Here is a 22206-nt window from a genome sequence, read left to right as displayed (position 1 = left end):
CGAACAATGTCCCCAGTCATAGGGATGACAATAATTACAAGGAGGGGAACAAGAAGATGCAAAATCAAATCTGCTAGTGGTTGCATATATGAATGGATGAGCAGAATGCCCTAAGTACAATATCTAGATTTCCCGAGATTAGGAAAACACCATACCCAGAACAAATTGAACCAATGTTGAGCTAATTGTAGATGAGAAGGCATACATGTGCAGACTTGTCTGTTCATGCGTGCACATGTGGAGGCTCATCCTCGATACTCCTTAATAAGAAGCATACAAAAAAAACATGCTAACGCGCGATACAACCAGTACCTTGCACTTACGTCATCATTTAAAGCAAATACAGCGAGAAGGCCCTGATTGGTACAATGCATTTATCAGCCATAATCTGCTTACCTATGTAGATTCAATAGGATCCCTTAATTGGATCGTGTAGATGCCTGCAGTCATTGCTACGAGAAAAATAACAAGTGAAGATTCTAGATGAACGAAACATAATTTAGCAGCCAAACTTCTCGACAACCCAACATAGAGTAAAGCATAATGCTATTTATTTCCGGGTCCTCTTTTGATCTGTCTTTTGCTTGGTAAAATGAGATCTTTCATCAGTTCAAAATTTCCAATTTCGCACATTCAAATAAATACTCCCGCCAACTAATCCCATTGGATCAAATGATAACAGAATTCTTATAAATAACCTTTTAACTCCAACCAATTACAAACTCACTACTTCAACTAACCTCATACAAATTCTTAAAGAGAATCTAAAACAGCAAGCAAATGTGAAAAAACAAATACAACAAAACTAAAAGACACACCACGTCACGCCACATGCAACAGAGTCGTGGCCTTTGGAGAACGCGACTAACACAGAGGCACACAAAACTTACACTTACTCTACGATAAACACGTTCAGCCTTCGAGCAAGAAACCTTGCAGTCCTTGTTGGAACCGACCTCGAAACAGTCCTTGCCAATTTGCAGGGAAACATACAAAATATGAATTTCCAAATCATTAAAAACGAAACCCTAACAGTGAGAAATGATTAAAGGAGCGCCAGGTGAAAAAGAAAAATTGAAATTACCTCAAATTTATCCATTCAAGGGCTTCCCAATTACCAGCGCCTTTCAAATTTTATCGAGGAGTCAGTGGAATCGAGTGTCGGAATGTCACGAAGTTGAGGTGCATCGTCCCACCGGGAGTTGGGCAGGTCCATGGGAACCGTTTCCGTCGCTTATTGGCGTCGGCGTCTCGCGGCAAAAAGGCTTTCTGCTGATTAATTTAACAATGATGAGGACATGAGTTAATCCACGGGAAATCGTCGACACGATCAGTGTTTAATTAAAGCTGTACGGATTATGATTAATCGTGCCCGATTGCGTGTTTTTTTTTTTTTTTTTTCAATTTTTTCGGTGGCTGTTTCAAACTTTCAATTTGATTGTGATGGCAGTGACTAGTTGTTGAGACTCTGGAGTCTTGAGAGTTGGGAGATGAAAACTTGTTTGGGGGTGCTCGGCAAAACGTGATGTGGAGGACACGTATGCGAGAAGCGGGGTCCACGTAACCGCCTATGCTACATATAGTTGGCAACTGAATGTAAATACTACAAATGTATGAGCTGATGTTGGAATTGCAATTTCCTGCTAATTTTATATTTTTCGTATTCAGTCGCTTTTGGAAAAAATACTACTAATTTTATATTTTTCGTGACCGTATTTTCTTCAATCGTCTTTTTTCACTTAACATGTATAAAATTGCTATAGTGTATTTTTTTTTTATACAAATTGCATACCTTGTTCAGTTTGGGAGCATTTTTCTATAAAAATTCTATCAAAAAATAACAATTCAAATGGGAATATTTCTCTATACGTCATGGTATTCAATACGTTTATTACTACTACTTTCTTAGCAAGTAATATGGCAGTATAATGCCATTACATACCATCCATGCTTCATGTTTTAATCAAGTTGAAATATAAAAACGTTTGAGATTTCCAATGAGCCTCACTCACGTTTATGGAAGGAAATCAATAATCTTTTAAAATCTTGATGAGTCATTTCAAGAATGCATAAAAAAAATTTCCGTTAATTCACATACCATATTATATACATGTATACATTTTCAATTTTTCACACATACCATATTATATAATGCATATATTAATAAATTTTCAAATTAATTTAGCTTTTTTCAAAAAAAAAAAAAAAACTAATACATCAAAGTCTTTTGCAAACATATAATAGTGTTCAGTATGCACCTTTAGCCAAGCACACGTGTTGAATTAAATCCCTATTCTAAACACGTTTTTTTTTTTTAATTTGGGCCCCCTTTCTCTCCACTAAAATGCATTTGAAGCCGACATACAAGTTGCTTGTCGATCACAGCCAAAGATGGCAGCAACAAATTAGCAAACAATTGGCTCATTTCCTTGGAGGTTAGAGTCTGTCCGCACCCTGCCTGTTGTGAATGTTTGACTACAATAGGACAAATCAAACAAACCAAAAGCAAAATGGAAAAAACTCTCAGGGGATTGCTTGGAGATGGAGTTATAAATTTCGCTCAAGTGAAATTCAATTTTAATTGTTAACTATTTTCTTCCGTTGTAAAAGAAAAACAGACGATTTGATTTCCATCTTCAATACTGTCAGCGACCCATTTGTCAAGCCAGTAATTAGGCCAAGCTGAGGTGGTTTACTGTAGCTGAATGACGAAACCGGTCAGATGAAATGCCCGAGTTGGCCGAACTCCTGAGGGGCGAAGAGTCTAGAAAAGACAATCCAAGATGTGTATCTATCTTTATTGACAAACAACATCAAAATTGACCTGCCACAAGAAGTTCAAAGGATAATAAAATGAAGATTTACCATTTGACATATATTTCATTCATCTAAGCAAGTTTTAAAATCAACACTATCAGACTAATCGGACCAAAAAAAAGGGTGCTGGGATAGAAAGGAAATAAGAACTATGGAACCATACCTTTCAATGAGTCTGTCATCTAACACACTCCAAATCATCAGAAGATATCCGGCAGACCGAACCCTGCAAAAGGTTTGGCAAAATTGGAGTAGACGAATTACTTGAGCATTCACTGAATACCACTGCCTGGGGACACCCAGAAATTGATTGCCTAATGAGTTCAATACAATCATTATCTGAGTAAGTTCCGTATCCATCAATAACCTGTACCAATTATCAAAATTATAGATCAGAACAAGTGTGTGAATAAAGAAAACTAAGAAGCATTACAATACACGATAGCTCATTTCAGCTTTAGAAATGACAGAAAAGAACAGATATCCTTTTGCATTATTTTAAATATCTAACCAGAATCAGACACAAAATCTTCCCCGAGTAGTTTCAAGAGCCAGCAAACCACCTAAGATATTCATTTCCAGATCAACATTATAATTTACCATAAACAACCTTCTACGCCAAGCACGTGAAGTATGTTAATCACATAAATATCAGATAACACACACGAAAGTGAGGGAAATTCTTTTGTTAGCAGAAAGCTTAATGAGTTAGTTTCTTCCCCATGCATTAAGCGATGAATATGATTCAAATCCAAAAGCGGTCCTTATCTAATTCTCCGTGCCAATTATACAGTAATCCCAAGTTTCAGGCTGATGCAAAATGAGTTTGGCAGCAAGTAATTGGATGTGTTTTAAGTGCATCCAGATTAGATTAGTAAAGAACTGCCTACAAGGTCCAGCTTGAGATAGCTTGGCATCAACTAGCCTGAAAACCTTACCAACTAACAGTTTTCATAAGAACGAGAGACAGTAAACCACCATGCAAGTTAAGCAAGCAAATAAAAAGCCCAACCAAGCCAGAACTTCCACAAGCTTTTTCACATAAGCTACATGTAAACCCTTTTAGTTAGCTCAGATGATTCATTTGCAACACCAAAAGTGGCCATCTCTTTCATTTTACATCATCTTAAGCTGTAACTTTTGGTCTTCATTCATTGCTAAAGGACATTGTGCTACGTCACTCAGCCTTACAAGTACAGTTTCTGGTTTATGATGCAACATACCAACCGTCTCCACAAGTTGTCCATTTCCTCCTCTTTGTGGTTCTACCGAAAACCGATTTTAGCTCAGGCATTTGACAAGGCATTTTTAGCATGAGAATATTTAATAGCCCAGCATTCTATCCTTAAAGCATGGATGATCTAGTAAAAATCCCCACAGAATTTTGCCCTGACATGCACAGAGGAACGGCGTTACCACATCCCATAACTATTCTTCTGCCAATATCGCATCAAAGTACTTATTACCACATGTATAAACTATGTCCACATTCATATATCTAGTCTCATAGACATTTTCTTTTAGAAGTAATTGTACACAACTTAACCAACTAAAGATTTCTGCCATTTCAGATATTTCTATTCATTATGTAAATTGCCAGGAAAATATGAAACAAAGTAAGCAAGGAGAACACAATTAGAAACTCAAATACCAATTTTAAATAGAAAATATGTTCAAAATTACCAGCAAGGAAACCCCACTGATGTCGACCTCGTTTAAGGAGACGAGCTCTAGAAGTCTCTTAGGTGTAGATAATAGAAACTCTGGTTCACAACTTTTTAACCTATCAAAGAAATGCAATGGCATAAGATTGGTGAATACAATTGTATATTGAGAAAAAGTAATTGAAATGGCTTGCAACAAACACACTGAATGCCAATGCCTCACATTGGACATGATCCTAACTAGTCTAGTGTTGGCAAGGAATATGCCTTGTCTACGAAGTGCATACATCTTTCTACTGTGAAAGACAATACATTGGATTGTTGTAGGATAGTATTAAAGAGAGTCATAATCTGGACATAGACTACCAAAAGATTGCATTGCTCAATGATAGGTATACTTGTCGGTCCAATCTGATTAATCAGTACATTTTCCTCTGAAAGTCAGAGATAATACTGACGATCACATAGAGTCAGACCTGCTAACCAAAACAGCCAAAATCCAAATTAAATTGTCTGAACAAGTGTGGATACATTTTATCAACTTGAAAGACATAAAATCACATGGTAATTTAAAGATCATATTCCTTACAGATTAAGCTTGTGAATACCTAGTTAACAATTGATACATAGTATCAAATGTGGCATGTAAAACTAATTATTACACTTTTCTACATGTTGAGAATCTTTCTTGAAAAATATTTGCAAGAGAATGTTTATTAAATTGATCTAAGCCAAATTCAGATAAGAAAAAAACAAAAGGAACGAGAAGGAGGATTTTAAAAACTGACCCTCGAATTTGATGATCTATTGAGGCACCTGGATGCAAACTCACTGTATGTATTCCAAGAGCTTTCAAAGGCTTGCAGATTTTCCGTACCTAAACTCCAGATGAAACATAGTCAAATTCAAAAACGTACAAAATGGTTATGGTAAAGACATCTCCAAAAGAGAAGAAAAAATTCTTTGAGCCGAAGAATAAATTCTGTGGGGTCAAATGTTCATGTGCAATTAATTATTTGCTTAGATCAATTTCAATATATATCAGATAAAACATTTGATCTCCTTGTCCCAGCTAAAACCAATTTTTTTTTTTTATAATGGTAACACAAACAAAGCCCAAGTTAAGATCCAGAAGTACAGACAGAAGAAAGACACATAGAAGGCATTATGCTGTAAAATAAAACGGAAAGCACCATTGAGTGACAGAAGCCTTGTTAGCAATTCTCTCCCCTCAAGGTCTGAGCTGAAAATTAAAAAATATCATATGCCACTAAAATCTGACATTCGATAGCCCCTTAAAACTTATCCTAAATTACTGAAAATCTCCTTGAAATGGACAGCCTTTAAGCTTGAAATAATTCCTAAAAGACGGATACTAACTGATTAAAAAACTTGTATACACATATTTCTAAGATCTGACTCTAAATCTACTAAAGCTTCATCAAATTAAAGACTCTCACAACCAACAAACACCATGTGTTCATGCCTGAAAGACAATAAAATACATTAAATAATCAAGACTGGCAGCTGAAACAAACAAAACAAATCAATAAGAATACCATTACAAAGAAGTCGCAACATGAGAATGGCACAACTTGGGGAAAGTTACAGCTTTTAAAAGTGACAAATGATATTCTTTCAGAAATAGAATGCACAAACCTTGGCAGCCTTTTCTTGAGATGGCACAATGAATAAAAGAAAGGGACTGCTAAATGACAATCCTCCCTTCTCCTTTCTTGCAATGGTATCAGCAGCACACGACACCACCCAAGCAATTTGCTCGGAATCAGAATCTGCTCCACTGGTCTCTACTATATCCCTTCCACTTGAATAAAACTTCCAAAACTCAACTCCCCATTTGTGAACAAAGAAAGGTCTATCTTCACTGCTAAAGGCCGATTCATGTTGCAGAGCATTCTGAATGGTATTCAGACAAAGAACTAAAAACTTTGATGGGCAATCTTGAAAAATTTCATGCCCTCCTTCATCAGTTTTGTTCCCACAGGCCTGAAGCATTGGGACCTCCGTTTTTCCAGGCTTCCCCACATCTTGCTTCCCCTCAGACTTAAAGACTGTAACAGATGCAATTGTGTTGTTCTCAATCTTCTCAAGTTTAAATAACTTTTCTTTTTTGGCATCTTCATTTGCATGATCTTTATTAGCAGCCATGTTCCTTGACAATGCTCGCTTCTTGTCCATATGTGTCTTGTCTACTCTAGAATCTAGAGGTCGTTTCTTATTCTTCACAGCATCAGTTTCACCGTATCTATCATTGAATGGATCCTCAGATGTAGGAAGGCTAAAACACATACCCTGTAAAATTACGACACATGCCTAGCTGTTACTCAAAGAAATTTCCATATAGCATTTATTTATCGTCGTAGATTCCTTTTTATTCCCCGTTTTTCAAACTGACATACATGAATCAGACAGTTTATCGATAACCTATGCCCACTTAAAAAGCAAAACGAAATGAACAGAATTACCCCAACGGGTGAATCCTACTCTCTGGTTTATCAACCACTAAGAATTTAGGACACAGCTACTCAGATGAATAATTAAACGGTTTTGGACAAGCATTCCTGGTTTATAAAATAAAAACCAAGAATCTTCCTCGTACTTTGTCTAACTTCAAGTTTAACGCTAACTTCAATCTCCACCAAAAATGAACAGCGCATCTATAAGTAATTTAAAACCCAGAAAATCTTCAATCTAAACTCTGAATAGTAATTCAAAGTACGATTTTAGAGCTCAATTCATGCAAATTAACGAACAGAACATTAAATCAAATAACCAACAACCCCAAAAGATATGCTTAACAATTAGCTCAGACAATCCAAATTCATAAAGTAAATACATCAAACGCAAATTAATCAAGTCTAACACATTAACATATAAAATTGACAACCCATTGTCCATTTTTCACTCTTTTTCTTTCTTTCTTTCTTCATTTATCTATTTATTTATCCTTTGGCCCGCCCAGATAATAGAAACCGATTACAGTTCCGAAGAAAAGCACATCAAAAACTGCAGAACGAAATATTTTGAAAAGAAGTGTAAATTTCCAAGTAAAGATTTACCTGACACTTGCGGCGTTTGCCTGTTAGTCGACGCTTTTTAGCAGCAATAATGGAAGCTATGCGATTAGAGACTTTGGAGGAATCCTTATTTTCTTGCTTTTTTCTGCTCTTTTTATTTTTCCTTCTCGTTATTGAATCATCGCTTTTCCCCATTGTTGTTTCTCGGTCATTCAGCAAAGTAATCAACAGAGACGAGCACGGGTGAAAGGAAGAAGATGGCGGTTTATGGTGGGTAGTAGGTTTGTAATATATGGCAAAATTATGGGTGTTTTCGTCATTTAAATTCTGTACTTTGGACCATGAACTGCCTGTGTGATTTATTAATGGGTTGTTGTAGCTTGGCCCAAACCAATATTTGTGTTTCTAGAATATTTCTTTAACATATTTATCAATCTTTTTTTACCTCACATACATCACATATTAAAAATACTTATAATGTTAATTTTTTACCCAAAAAGTCAAAAAAAATACAATCCAAACGAGTTATGAGGCTCAAATTGGGTTTTACAATGAGTGTGCGATCATTACATTGCGGTTTTATGGGTTTAGTGACCTTTAATCAAACAGATATTTTTAGCAACTTGAAGGAGCTTTTGGGATGAACAATAAATGAAAGGTTAGGTGGAATTAGGGTTGTTTATGGATCGGGTTGAGGTTCATACCTGATCTGGATCCAATTTGTTTTTAAAAGAAACGGAATAAGTGATAGATCCAGTTACTCGAATCGAATCCAAATCCATTTTATCTATAAACTAAACTGATCGGATATGAATTTACATGTTCTTATCTGTTTTGAACCCAAATCTTATTAGTATAATTATTTTAATTAAAAACATATTTCTAATTAAAATTTGCTACTAATCTAATTATTTTTAAATTTAAAAGAATTTTCTATAAATCAAATGATTAGTAGAATTACTTTAATTATATTGTTAATATTGTATTAATAATTTTTATGTATAAATAAAAATTATCATAATTAATTCTTAAAAATGGATATATCCAACTCGGCTTCAAATCTGAACCTATATATTGAGACCCATCCGGATCTGATTCTCGATATAAATTCAGATCTTTTCATTGCATGTTGGATCTGGGTTTGGAATTACCAATTCCAGCTTGGAATCAACTCGTTGACAGCCCTAGGTGGAGTTCTATTGTAAATGAACAAACACATTTTATTTAATAAATGTGTTTGGATTGTAAATTATTTGAAATATTTTTTACTGTAGCACTTTTTTTGATATGATGTATGTGAGATAAAAAGGTGATTGAAAAATGTGTTGATGATGCAATCAAATCAGTATGTATAAGTAAAGTGTAAATAAAGTGAAATAATCTTCAATCCAAACACACTAGTACCAGTGTCAATGGAATTTTGACAATCCTAGCGAATACATTTTCAGTTCTCTGTTTTGATGTTTGTTGGGTGAGAGGATTTAAATCTAGCATCTCTTATTGAATCAACGTTAGAATCAAATTTTGAGATCTCTTTGTTAATTTTATTAAAATAAGCTAAGATTCTTATGAGTTATGAATTACGATTTTCGCCCTTGCTTTCTCCATCCCCCTTCTAGAAATGTTTTTAATTAGAAAATGAAAAGTGGTAGAACTATTATAACTACCACCATGCCACTCTCTATTTAGCTATGTAGTTGTCAGGAAAATATTTTCCAAACTAGAATAGCAGTTTTTTTTAAAAAAAAAAAAAATTTCACTTTCAAATTTCAACTACTCCAAGTAAGGGGGCACAAGTTTTTGTCATAGTTATAGGGTACAAATAAAGAGGGTTAAAAACTTACATCCAATTCAATGCCGTTTTGACAAAAAAAAAAAACTTACGTCCAATTTATATGCTATGCTTGTCCAGAATTGCCACTACCAGAGAACATAGCATGGACTCCAAATCATAGTCAATTATTATTATTTACATGTGAAGTGCAATTATTATTGGTTTAATTTGTTCATTCGAATCCGAGTTTTCATTTTAGGCCACCCATAATAATTGTAGATTCAAGTTTATCTTTGGCTTCCACCAAGATTTGATCTTCTCGCCAATGCCAAAATGATTGCCCGCTGAATGCTGGCCTGAACAAACGCTTTATTTTTATTTTTATTTTTTATTTTTTGTCAGAAGTCTTTCTTTTATATCATAAAAAATCTTTGATACATACGCCAGCATGCTGCATGTACTTAGCTGGCAACTGTCAGACAATCACTTTGTGCAGTCCACACTAGAAACTATTCTTCCACCTAGTTTCGTAAACAAGATTACCAGCGAATTTCGCCGATTCATGACGAGTGTGTTGACTTCTTGCTTCGCAAAGGTCCTCACTCCCATGGTTTAATTTGTTGGCCTGCCAAATGCTCGATCGAGTCTGTTTAAAACTTTGCTGGTTTGCCACCCGTCTCCTTCCTTTTCTTCTGGTTCTTGGAGATCGAGTTAGCACTTATTTTGCAGCAAAGTTTGGACGACTTGGTCCTCCCAAAAAAGTTTGGCCGACTAAGAACTCTAGGCTGCCTGTAATCAAGCAACAAGGGAGGCGACAAAACAACCTCTAGGCTGCCTGTACTACTCTTTCCCTGAGTTCACCGGCAGCAATCGATACAATAATATTTCTGATTGACCAGTGACCATCATAAGTTGGTCTATAATTATTAGTTAAAATACCGTGGGATCATCTCATCTATGTAGAAATGCAATGCGACACATTCAAGCAGGCATAATAACCGAACAGCTGATGCGGGTCAAATGTTGATTGCCTGATTTGACTCTATCTTAATTTGTTTATAGAAGCAACTCCAGCCGATATATTAAGGTGCAACAACTATAAATAATTCATTTGCCGATCTCTTTCAATCAACTCCACCCATAAACTTGCTACTTACTAGAGCATGGAATGAGACAAAGATATACGAAAACAATAATGATGAATAAACCAGTTTTACACGGAGCATATTTCCACGCAAACGTCCAAGATACTAGTTTTCAATTTTCGGCTGGTAACATCTGCATTACGGCATTAGTCTGTCTTTTCCTAAATGAGTCAAGCCCATCATATAGTAGTGTTGAACACAAAGCTGTGAATGAATCTGAATCTTACCTTAAAGCTGAATATCCTTAATTTATGTTGCTCGAAACCAACCGGCGTTGACTTGTTGATTTCACTCTCAGTGCTGCATAACCCCTCGTATCGCCCACAATTCTGTTCCAACATTTTGGGTCGTTTATTCACACACACATTCTATCCGCAGAACAGATCCCACATAAATCACACGCATAGAAGGTGGAAAATGGGAAGTGCTGTCCTAGATTCCCCCAAGCTATCCCCAGAACATGGAGAAAAAGGTGGTGCAGCAACAGTCGGCCCCAAAGAGCTTGATGCTGGTGCCCTTTTCGTCCTGAAATCCCGAGGTTAGACACTAATTAGCAAGTGCTCCTACTACTTTCTTCACATCTATCTGGTGGGATTGTATTACCCATCCGGCGGCCTACAACTCTTCCAACTGCTCGATCCAAACTGTTGCTTACATCGTTTAAAACTGAAACGAAATGAAATACTTGGTGGTATGTTTTTTTTTGTTTGCGGTGCTTGATTTCATGATGTACAGGGACATGGTTGCACTGTGGATACCATCTAACAACAGCAATAGTTGCGCCGGCACTATTGAGCTTGCCCTTTGCATTTGCCTTGTTGGGATGGGCGGGTGGAGTTTTGAGCCTCGCCCTCGCCGGGCTGGTGACCTTCTACTCCTACAACCTTCTATCCTTAGTACTGGAGCACCATGCGGCGCTTGGAAAGCGCCAGCTTCGTTTCAGGGACATGGCTCATGATGTTTTAGGTATGTAATTCTACTCATCAAGAGGTGTGACAATGTCCAGCTTTATACGAAAAGATATCCAAAATGTGAAGGATCATAGTCTCGAATTTAGACCAGCCGAAAGATTTTCGCTTTTCATTCTGGTTGGATTATGTGTCTCATTACATTTTTTTTGGGAGAAAAATAGAAAAATCTTCCATTATTATGCTGAAAACAATTTTTTTTAGTGGCAGGACAAATTTTGTCATTCTAATTTCTTTGGTGGAAAATGGTATGTTTTTCAGCTTGAGAAGCTCCCGATGTCGGTGGAAAAATTGTAATTTTTCTACTGCCAGGGAGTGAAGTTCAAATAATGCAAATAGTAGACAATTAAGCACAAGCCGGCAATGGGCTTATTCTCGGCTAATGATTTTAACTGATTATATATTTTAATTTTGAGTAATTAATTTTCCTTTTGTATTCTGATTATAGATTTTTTTAATGATAAAAAAATTAAAATCTATAATCACTCAAAAGACTAACTTTTGTTAGTTTTAATTATTAGTCATAATCAGATTTCATAAAATCTAAAATAAACGAGAACAAAGCCAATAATATTAGAAAGTTCAAACTTTCATCAGGTTCGCTTTTGATGCGAGTGTGAAAGATGCTCTCTCTAGTCTAGTCTCTACTCTACAACTGCAACAAGCTAGCAAGTGGAATTCAAATAAAGTCAAAAGCAGACAACAATAATATTAGAAAGTTCAAACCTTTCATTGGGTGGGCTTTTTATGTGTCAGCACCGTCATTATCAAACGACAATAATTAAGCAAGTGAAGTTCAGACAAGGCCGAAAGAAAACCATAAGCGCCGGGCAGCCATATTTGACAGTTCAAACTTTAATTACGTAGGCTTACTTTGAAATTGACGAATTTGATGTATACAGGGCCAGGATGGGGTCGGTATTTCGTTGGCCCACTTCAATTGGGCATTTGTTATGGGGCTGTCATTGCATGTACACTTCTGGGTGGACAGAGCTTAAAGGTAAGAAAACTATTTAATTTACTGTTAAAAAAAAAAATTCTAACTGCATGAAGGAAAAGAAACTCCAATTGAACTAATGCTACAAAATAGTACTGTAGTACCTCACTACACGGCCAATCAGTGTATATATTGACGGATCTAAATATATGCTATATTATTTCGCTTTGAATTTAAATGTCAAATTTTACATATTAGTGTATATATTGTCAGTGTTTAAGAGATTTATTCTTATACTTAATTACTTGATTTGAAGAGGTACATTTCACCTCAATTAATCAATTGAAAAAAATTAGAAATTAGAAGATTTATCTAATTTAGGCCACATATAGTTATACTTACACCGATTCATCTTGTTTAAATCTAGAAAAGTTAAAAGTGAAGCTTCAAACTCTCCTTTTGCCTGTTGTTGTCTTGCAGTATATTTACTTGGTGGCTAGACCGAACGGGAGCATGGAACTGTACCATTTCGTTGTTATTTTCGGAGGCTTAACATTAGTAATGGCCCAAATGCCATCATTTCATTCATTGAGGCATATCAATCTCATCTCCTTGCTTCTTTGTCTTGCTTACTGCGCTTGCACCACTGCAGGAGCCATATATGTAGGTAATTATTCAAGAATCACAGCCATAGTGTTTATTTTCTTTTCTTTCATTTGCCCTTTTCCCCCCAAACATTATCAACTTTCTGGCATTTCCAAGTGCAGGATACTCTAAAAATGCTCCTCCAAGGGACTACTCAATCACTGGAGTTGGTATAAATACAGTCTTTGGTGCCTTCAACGCTTTTTCAATTATTGCCACAACATATGGCAATGGAATTATACCTGAAATTCAGGCAAGTTTTTACTCATAACAATTGTTTCTTCATCATGCTGACCAAGTTAGTGGAGTATTAAATATCCCTCAAATGCTAGCTTGTGATTTTTTATTCCTTATTCTTTATTTTTGCAGGCCACTATAGCCCCTCCAGTAACGGGGAAAATGTTTAAAGGGTTATTGGTTTGCTATGCAGTTGTGATTTCCACATTCTTCAGTGTTGCAATTTCTGGATACTGGGCATTTGGAAATCAGTCTCAACAATCTGTTCTCTCAAATTTCATGGTCAATAACCATCCTTTACTGCCTAAGTGGTTTCTTCTGATGACCAATGTCTTCACCTTGGTGCAAGTATCAGCAGTTGTCTTGGTAAGACGCATTCATGTTATATCATGTTACATTACATACCAAATTCATGAATACTTTATTCACCAAAATGGCGAAGATAGCGCTGGAACTCCAAGTAAACCTTGTTGATATGTTTAGCCAATTAACCTTGATGAGATTGTGATTCTAGGTTTACATGCAACCGACAAATGTTGTTATAGAGCGGGCATTTGCAGATCCTAAGAAAGACCAATTCTCGGTCAGGAATGTTGTTCCCCGTCTGATATTCCGGTCATTATCAATCGTCCTAGCAACAACCTTGGCCGCAATGCTACCTTTCTTTGGAGACATTATGGCATTGTTTGGGGCCTTCGGTTGTATTCCTTTGGATTTCATTTTGCCAATGGTTTTCTATAACCTCACGTTCAAACCCTCAAGGAAGGGCTTGGTCTACTGGGGAAACACAATTATTGCAGTTTTATCCACAGTTTTGGCCTTGGTTGGGGCAGTTGCATCGGTGAGGCAGATAATTTTGGATGCCAAGACTTACCGTTTGTTTGCTAACATGTAATACTAATACTAACACAGCCATATTTGTAGCAAACGCTGAGGTAATAATGTTTAGAAATTGATATGAAAGTGATGGAATACTTTATGAATACTTCACTTGTTAATATTTAAACAAGTGATTTGTCTTTTGACACTCAGTTTTATTGTGGTCAGGTGACTTTTAAACTCTGTCCATGCGGTCCGGATTTACAATTTCCCCGTGGTGACAAATTTTTTTTTTTTTTTTTGGAAATAAAAAGCAAAGTTTGTTAATAGACAGTTGAAAATTGTTCGATGCGATTTGATTATTTGATTTACAATACTGCTCTAATGGTAGGTTAAACATGCACTATAACAAATCATATTTTGATTTTGAAACTAATCATCATTCTATATAGTTAATGATAGCTCCATCAAAACAGCTGGTCAATATCTCGATGCTGAATCATGTTATGATGTAATATTCACAATGGCAAATCGGTTATGATAAACTTTTCTTCACTTGTTTTTTTTTTTAGAATAACTTTTTCTTCAGTTTGATTTACAATAATTTAGCAAAAACTATTATATGTAAAATAGAAGAAATGAGGGAGCAGGAGAAAAAATAGTTTTCAAAGTGTTACATTTTGAGAAATGCTATTTTAATTATTTAAATACATACTCACAAAAGTTTATGTTTTCCTTTTTTCTTCTATTTTGGGGAAAAGGATTTTTTTTTTTTTAATGAACACGTCTCCAATACCTGTACATTTTACAAATGGCAATGGCCTTGTTATCATGTGCTTTAGATCTTACAAAATTTGATTATGGAAAGCAATCATAGAAAATAATCAGAATCACCAAAAACTATTATATTTCGGTATCCTCCAATTATCAAAAGTATGACATAAGTAGGGGTGTAAATGAGTCTAATTAAACCGAATATCTTAGAGTTCAAGTTTATTTGATTGTTTTAATAAATTTCAAATTTTGTTCAACTTTGACTTGTTTAGTTGCAAAATCGAGTTTGAACAATTTTTTTTTATTATCAAATTTGAAAGTTATCGAACATAAAATATTGTTTAAATTTGATTTGAATAGTCAAAGAATCAAGCTCAAACGAAGTCTTACCAGGGGAAGGTCAATACGAGTTTCGATTAGGTTTATTCATCTTTTAGCTCTAGATATAAGTACTCTCTTTTAGTACTTTCATCCGATTGAAGAACCTTCTGATTACAATGATACCGGCCGACTGCTAATTACTTTACTTTTCTAGGTGGAGTTTGGACTACCTGCCGTGCTGCAAGCTCTGTTTCTTTGTTTCTACGACTCCAAAAGAAGCACAAGGGTTACTTCTCAACCTCAAGTGGGGTTATTTTGTTCGTTTCCTATGGTTGTTTGCACCTTTATTCGGAGTTTGCATGAATATATTAGGGTACGATAATTGTCCGATTTGGACAACCTTATAATTAAGAAATTAATTTCTTACGAGATTTATCTTGGTGTGAATTGTTTGTATTTTGCTTTTGATTTATCCCCATGAACTTCAAGCTATCAAAAAATGGGAAAAGGGAAAAAAAGAAAAAAAAAACGTTTGACACGATCCAGATCTATTTTGTATTTAGACGTGGTATGTTTTGGATATCAACTAAAGATGTCTAGGTTGTGCTTAACAACTTGAGAGTTCCAAAACGAGTTTTATGAATGAAGAGTGTTGTCATGTAGCTCCTTTCTTTCTTTGTTCTGTATAACTTTTCCCCTAATAGGCTAATTCAAGGTTATGAATTGCAAATCGCCCTTTTTTTGTATATATATTTTTACAAAGTCTGCTTGGATTTGTACAGAATAGAGATTTCAAAAAGGCTGAATGACCTCTCAATTAAAATAATCAAGGCTAAGTAATTAACAATTGAAATTGCAATTGAATAGGGTTCCCATTTTCAATTTTTGATTAAGAGTGTACAGAGTTTTTTCCCGTCTCTTTTTAAGTTGGTACTTTTTGTGGATAAATTTCTTAATTTCTAATGCATAGTTCTTTACACATTTTTTTAACACCTTTTTACCTCACATATATCACATCATTACATTACAGTTTTATACAAAAACCCTGTAAAGCTCAAAAAAATTGCAATCCAAAGAAGATAAAAATTTTAAATTTGCCTAAAATAGAAAAGAATTGAAATTATTAGCAACTTGTCTTTTAAATTGTTTAACTACTTAGCACTAGTGAGTTGATAAAACTTGCAACACACTCCTTTCATTTGTAAGTTTGCTCCATTTGTTGAGAACAATTCTATCAAAAGAAGATTAGAAACTAGTAACGCTCTTATAAAAATTTCAAGTACGTATACTCCCTCCCCCCTCCCCCCCCCCCCCCCCCCCACACACACACACACACACAAAGAAAAGGAACAAAAAAAAAAAGAAACTAATGAATGTACTTTAGAAGTAAACACCGTACGCCCAAACAAATGTATTCTCCAAATTAACTAAGAGGTTGAAAGTGATGGTTAAACTACTACTTATCATCGTACTGTGTTAAGTAGTTTTATCGACTCTTTTTGGAGAGTTATCATTAAAAAAGATCATTGGGATTAATGTTGGCCAGGGAACTCATGATAAGCCTCCAATAAACTCTTATAGTATCATATTAATATGCTTCTGACTTGCCAACAAATGGTACAATTACTGGTGCCATTTGAGCCAGTAATTTTATTTTTTACTGGGAGGTATTACAGCCTTTCGGCTACGCAGAGCCTTTCCCCAGATACCCAACGAGGTAGTACGTAGGAATTGATCACGGGTGCTGCTGGTATGAGAGCCAGTGGTTACTTTCGACCAATTGTGTTAATATATAAATAATAACATAAACCCCATACTGTGGCTCTGATACTAATGGCTGTTCTTAAAGTTCTCTGGGAAAGCTAATAGACCAGGGAATGAAGTAAAAGGTGGCAAATTTGACTAAGAATCGAGATTTTGTTAGTCTATGAAAGCCCCCCGCCCCCTCCTCCCTTTTTTCATTTAGCCTTCTGCTGCACCATGAACATTAGGTTCTATTTAAGCCTATCATGAAGCATTATTGTTTAAAAGAACCAACTAAGCTAAAGCTTTTCATGTTTGATTTGATCCTTCCATTGATTATGCTATACATCTTTATATGCTTTTGACCCTGCTTTCTAACCTGCAAGATTTTGATAAAACTGCTAGCTATCACCATCTGGCATGGAGTAACTCCGAAGCAAAAATCAAAGGTTTCCCAAACCGAAGCAAGAATTGCCTTTGCACATTCGTGTTGTTCTCGCGAAGCAACACTCGATCAAAAAGCACGTGCATTAGATATCGCACTTCTTTATATATTCCAAGTGCTGCACTGCTCCGGTGTCAGCTTAACTGACTTTGCAGTAGTGCGATACTACTGCTGCTGCCTCTGCTTAATCTTCCAGCGGACTATTATTGGCTATTTACAAAATAAGATCAAGAAATGGAGAGCCTTTCATCCGGGGCTGTGATTCCACCTGAGGCCTTCCAGGGTGGCCCGGGTGATGTTACCGGCCTTCTTGGATGTCTATGGCAGCAGGCGAAAGCACCATTGTTGGTGCCATTTTTGAAAATGATGGTCTTTTTGTGCCTGACAATGTCGATACTGTTATTCGTGGAAAGAGTTTATATGGGAATTGTCGTAGTTTTGATAAAGATATTCAGGTGGAAACCCGAGAAGAAGTACAAATGGGAGCCAATGAAGGAAGATTTGGAGATGGGAAATTTAGGCTACCCCATGGTTTTAGTGCAAATTCCAATGTGCAATGAAAAAGAGGTACTGCTCTTTTTTTTTATCTTATAACTTCGTGAATGCTACTATATAATTAGCAATTTTGATGCATTATTTATCAGACGTGTTTATTATAATGCTCATCATATTCTTGAGTGCTGCAACATTTGTTTTACGTTTAGGTGTATCAGCTGTCAATTGGTGCTGCTTGCGGCTTATCATGGCCGACTGATCGAATCATAATTCAAGTTCTTGATGATTCAACGGATCCTGCTATCAAGGTTCAACAACCTGCAAAACCAACTTTTATCAATCAAATAATTTCTCTGAATATATGAGGACGTAAAAAATGTAGCTTTCCGGGGTAGCAGTAGGCTAAATATAAATAGAGGAGTGCAACACTAAATTTTTGAAAAACTTCGAAGGAACAAATCTATCTCAGAGAGGATTATCTGAGAGATAAAAGAAAAAGATGTCAAAGTGGAACTTCCGAGGTTCACTCTACTTCCTTGATTATGCGAGAGATAGAAATGTTAAAATGTGTTCCTCTTTTAAAATAGTAGCTGCAACTAACAAGAATTCCACTTTTACACTGAAATTCCAAAAAGTCCACCGGAAAAACTTTTTTTCATGCATCGCCAATCGAATACCTGAAAACTGGTTTTTAATCACCTCACTAATAAAGGTATACAACTTTTTCTTTTTCTTTTTCTTTGTTCTTTTTAGAAAAAAAAAAAAACTAATAGTATGACTTTACCCTTCTTTGTTTTGCCATTTAATGTTTCCAATAAAGATACTCACTTCGATCATTTAGATATTACTTTTGCTATTTTTTAGCTCGATCAGCATCCTGGTTTTTTTGTGTTTTATATTGGATTCATGCCACAGGTCCCCAAAATACTACCAATTTTGAAAACCCATCAGCTTTGCATAGCATTTAATCATCAAATACGCTTCGGAAACTTTGAGGTTCTTTTTTTTGGCAAAAACTAGTAGGGTAGACCCAGTTTATGGGCCCCATCCGTAGACCCAATAGCTCAGAATTTAGCACACTATCTTACCAACCTACACAATGAATATGTGGCGAAATTTGATCCGCTAGGTCTAGTAGACCAGGTCTACCCAAATTCTTATTCTTTTTTTTCTGCTCCAAATTGAGATGGACTTGGGTTAATTGAAAATTACAGGCCTTAAAGGAGCAAGAGTGCAAGAGATGGGCAAGCAAAGGCATAAACATAAAGTATGAGATTAGAGAGAACCGCAACGGCTATAAAGCTGGTGCTCTTAGGGAAGGAATGAAGCATAGCTATGTGAAGCTATGTGACTATGTCGCCATCTTTGATGCTGATTTTCAACCTGAGCATAATTTCTTGCGTCGTACCATTCCTTTTCTCGTGCATAATCCTGAGTTAGCTCTGGTTCAAACCCGTTGGAAATTCGGTAGCTTCCTTTGATTCTGCAGATTACACTCAGTTGCCCTTCAATTTAAGCTGTAGATTGAAGTTTCAACTCGTCGACTTCCTAAACTGTAACTATAAATTTCTGGCTTTAATTGCAGTGAATTCTGATGAATGCTTGATGACAAGAATGCAAGAGATGTCTCTTAATTACCATTTCATTGTGGAGCAAGAAGTTGGATCCCGCACTTACTCTTTTTTTGGTTTTAATGGTAGGATCTCCCGAGAAAAATTTCTCGAGTTCTAGCTCTAACATTAATGTGTTAATCTATTTTACAATCTCGAACATTTGATCGTCATGTAGGAACCGCTGGCGTATGGCGAATTTCAGCACTTAATGAAGCTGGAGGGTGGAAGGACAGAACAACTGTGGAGGATATGGACCTGGCTATCCGAGCCAGTCTCAAAGGCTGGAAATTTGTGTATGTTGGTGAAGTCGAGGTACAGTTCAAAAAAAAAAATGGACCGTACGTTTGAAGTGTAAACTGCAACAGACTAATTTGGCTCGTCCATTATGTAAAGATCAAAACCCAAATTCCCTTAAATTTTGCATTATAGGGTGCCTGATATTCTGTTTGTGCGGTTCCCAATCAGGTGAAGAATGAATTGCCAAGTACTTTCAAAGCATACCGGCACCAGCAACATCGATGGTCCTGCGGTCCTGCTAATCTGTTCAGGAAAATGGCTATGGAAATAGTTAGATGCAAGGTTAAGGCAACTGTTTTTATCTTCATTTAGGGATGAGAATGATGATTAAAAATCAACGCCACTCTTGACAATTCATGTTCCGTTAATGCAGAAAGTCTCTCCATGGAAGAAGTTTTATCTAATATACAGTTTCTTCTTTGTTCGGAAGATAGTAGCACATATGGTCACGTTCATCTTCTACTGCGTTGTCCTGCCTGCAACTATTGTGATTCCCGAAGTACAAGTTCCGGTCTGGGGAGCTGTTTATATTCCGTCTGTAATTACCCTTCTGAATGCAGTCGGGACACCAAGGTCTCTCCCTCTCTCTCTCTTTATTCTGCATGCCTGAAGAATCTTAGTTCTTTAATTAATAATGCCATATACGGTAACATGTTTTTGCTGCGTTATGCTCTGCAGATCATTCCACCTAGTAATTTTCTGGATCCTCTTTGAAAACGTAATGTCTCTGCATCGAACCAAGGCCACATTCATAGGTCTACTTGAGGCAGGGAGAGTTAACGAGTGGATTGTCACGGAAAAATTGGGACATGTCCTACAGACGAAGTTGGGCTCTAAAGTTCCCAAGAAGCCTCGTTTCAGGATGGGAGACAGGTACAACTCTTCATCGCACAAAACTATACTCTAGGCAACAATACAAAAGGAAAAACATCATATATAACTTTCATGTATTGTCAGCATCATGAATTGAAAAATAGTCTACCATTCGCATGAATTGTTTAGTGATAAAAGTGGACGAAAGATTGATTGACTATTTCTTTCCTTTTCTTTTCTATGCAACATAGCTTTCTATTCAAAATACGACATGGATTCAAGTTTTATATTGTGGTTGAATTTGCAGATTACATCTTTTGGAGCTCTTTGTTGGGTTTTACCTATTCTTTTGTGGGTGTTATGATGTGGCTTTTGGAAAGAGCCACTTCTTTATATACCTTTTCCTTCAATCAACGGCATTTTTCACAGCAGGATTCGGGTACGTTGGCATCTTTGTCCCTAGTTCTTACTAAAACTCTTGCAGCCTGGGAAAGAATCTTTTGGATTGTCCAAAGGACACATCTGTACCATTTTACTACTATTATTTTTCAGCTTCTCAAGTCAAATAATAGTGGCTGCTTAGTTCTTTTATGTTGTCAACGAGCATTTCCAGAGAATGCTTTATCCGCACTTTCCCATGCAACATGCTAATAGACCTGGATTATAAAATCACAATTGCCATTACTTATTCACTTTGGCCGTCTAAAGAAATGTACTGCAATTGAACGCTAATTCGCTAAACTTGGTATGGTACCCTCTCTGTCTCTCTTGCTCCTCATTCTTGAAACAGAAGGAAGAGGAAACATGTTAATAGGGAAAATTGCGAAGCTGCTACTATAGGTGTTTACTTATTATAATTTCAATGAAGCATATTGTGTCAGCAAAATCGTGGAAAGTGCCACTTGCCTTGGTATCATCAAATTTTAACTTCAGGGAAGCAAATAGGGAAGTGATATTTGCGCTCCTAAATTAAAATGCAAGAAGCTAAAATAGAAGTGCGAATAATACCGATTCCCAGCAAATGGCATCCAGAAAGTACATTTTTTTACTGATTGCAAATTTGCGATTGCCTCGAGGTTCATTCAGACGAGTAAAAGCGCTCGTATAGATAGCATCTTAAGGTTTTTAAAATGAAGGAAAAGAAAGATTCCAAGGTTTTTAAATAGGATAAGCAGCACGTCAGAAGCGAAAGAGAATATGCCCCCACCTAATTTGGGAATATTTCATCACTTAAAGAGGTCATTCTAATCTTTCGATATTCAGACTGTTCAATGACAATGATTTAAGAAAGGTAGGCAGCATGGAAGTGCTCACTCGCCCACGAAGGCCCCAAAAACCAAAATAAATACTAATTAAGTAGTAACACAAAACGTGAGGGACCAAATGTAACTCCCCCCCCATTGCACAGGTGACATGCCCTGAGTTTCCAGTTTCTAGGATACTGATTTACAAATGGCAATTGGGATCAGTTCGTAACTCAAGAGATTTTGAAGTCAAGTTTAAGATCTTCACCCCAAGAGATTAGCGTTACTGCTTGCACTCAGATGATGCACGGATACCTTACATTTTCCATTCGAGCAATTTTATACTGTGTGCTAATAACTACTGGGAAAACAAAAATCAATCAGAAGCTAAACAAAGCAAAAACGGTTCTATAAGGT

General features: G+C 36.2%; 3 protein-coding genes across 3 annotated transcripts; 2 read left to right on the top strand and 1 right to left on the bottom strand.

Moving 5' to 3' along the window:
• Nucleotides 1-2405: 2405 nt before the first annotated feature.
• LOC113757816 lies at nucleotides 2406-7740 on the bottom strand. Its single transcript, XM_027300927.1, has 6 exons — nucleotides 7562-7740; nucleotides 6141-6794; nucleotides 5270-5358; nucleotides 4501-4600; nucleotides 2981-3184; nucleotides 2406-2824 (listed from the first exon to the last, which is right to left on the bottom strand). The coding sequence occupies exons 1-5, from the start codon at nucleotides 7712-7714 to the stop codon at nucleotides 2996-2998; spliced, it is 1185 nt and encodes a 394-aa protein (XP_027156728.1). The 5' UTR covers nucleotides 7715-7740; the 3' UTR covers nucleotides 2406-2824; nucleotides 2981-2995.
• A 2931-nt stretch (nucleotides 7741-10671) lies between these two features.
• On the top strand, nucleotides 10672-14256 carry LOC113757817 (GABA transporter 1-like). Its single transcript, XM_027300928.1, has 7 exons — nucleotides 10672-10976; nucleotides 11174-11404; nucleotides 12309-12406; nucleotides 12824-13010; nucleotides 13111-13241; nucleotides 13358-13591; nucleotides 13740-14256. Exons 1-7 carry the CDS (start codon nucleotides 10856-10858, stop codon nucleotides 14118-14120), a joined length of 1383 nt encoding a protein of 460 aa, XP_027156729.1. The 5' UTR covers nucleotides 10672-10855; the 3' UTR covers nucleotides 14121-14256.
• A 3252-nt stretch (nucleotides 14257-17508) lies between these two features.
• On the top strand, nucleotides 17509-21237 carry LOC113757814 (glucomannan 4-beta-mannosyltransferase 9-like). Its single transcript, XM_027300925.1, has 9 exons — nucleotides 17509-17894; nucleotides 18032-18130; nucleotides 19037-19289; nucleotides 19408-19518; nucleotides 19611-19747; nucleotides 19901-20014; nucleotides 20106-20305; nucleotides 20411-20605; nucleotides 20853-21237. The coding sequence occupies exons 1-9, from the start codon at nucleotides 17562-17564 to the stop codon at nucleotides 21016-21018; spliced, it is 1608 nt and encodes a 535-aa protein (XP_027156726.1). The 5' UTR covers nucleotides 17509-17561; the 3' UTR covers nucleotides 21019-21237.
• Nucleotides 21238-22206: the final 969 nt, after the last annotated feature.

This window comes from Coffea eugenioides, unplaced genomic scaffold (genome assembly GCF_003713205.1).
Source record: "Coffea eugenioides isolate CCC68of unplaced genomic scaffold, Ceug_1.0 ScVebR1_3337;HRSCAF=4535, whole genome shotgun sequence".
In the NCBI taxonomy this organism is placed as follows: domain Eukaryota; kingdom Viridiplantae; phylum Streptophyta; class Magnoliopsida; order Gentianales; family Rubiaceae; genus Coffea; species Coffea eugenioides.
This window is presented reverse-complemented; position numbering and strand designations above follow the sequence as displayed.

What these genes read in the sequence shown, in the direction of transcription:
- LOC113757816 (XM_027300927.1), bottom strand. Translation starts at nt 7,714, where the DNA reads ATGGGGAAAAGCGATGATTCAATAACGAGAAGGAAAAATAAAAAGAGC. An exon ending in ATAGATCATCAAATTCGAGG is followed by an intron (nt 4,601 to 5,269) that starts GTCAGTTTTTAA and finishes TTTCTTTGATAG; the next exon opens with GTTAAAAAGTTGTGAACCAG. An exon ending in TCAGTGGGGTTTCCTTGCTG is followed by an intron (nt 3,185 to 4,500) that starts GTAATTTTGAAC and finishes TAATTGGTACAG; the next exon opens with GTTATTGATGGATACGGAAC.
- LOC113757817 (XM_027300928.1), top strand. Translation starts at nt 10,856, where the DNA reads ATGGGAAGTGCTGTCCTAGATTCCCCCAAGCTATCCCCAGAACATGGA. An exon ending in TTTCGTCCTGAAATCCCGAG is followed by an intron (nt 10,977 to 11,173) that starts GTTAGACACTAA and finishes CATGATGTACAG; the next exon opens with GGACATGGTTGCACTGTGGA. An exon ending in AAGTATCAGCAGTTGTCTTG is followed by an intron (nt 13,592 to 13,739) that starts GTAAGACGCATT and finishes TTGTGATTCTAG; the next exon opens with GTTTACATGCAACCGACAAA.
- LOC113757814 (XM_027300925.1), top strand. Translation starts at nt 17,562, where the DNA reads ATGGAGAGCCTTTCATCCGGGGCTGTGATTCCACCTGAGGCCTTCCAG. An exon ending in CTCTTTTTTTGGTTTTAATG is followed by an intron (nt 19,519 to 19,610) that starts GTAGGATCTCCC and finishes ATCGTCATGTAG; the next exon opens with GAACCGCTGGCGTATGGCGA. An exon ending in AATGCAGTCGGGACACCAAG is followed by an intron (nt 20,306 to 20,410) that starts GTCTCTCCCTCT and finishes TATGCTCTGCAG; the next exon opens with ATCATTCCACCTAGTAATTT.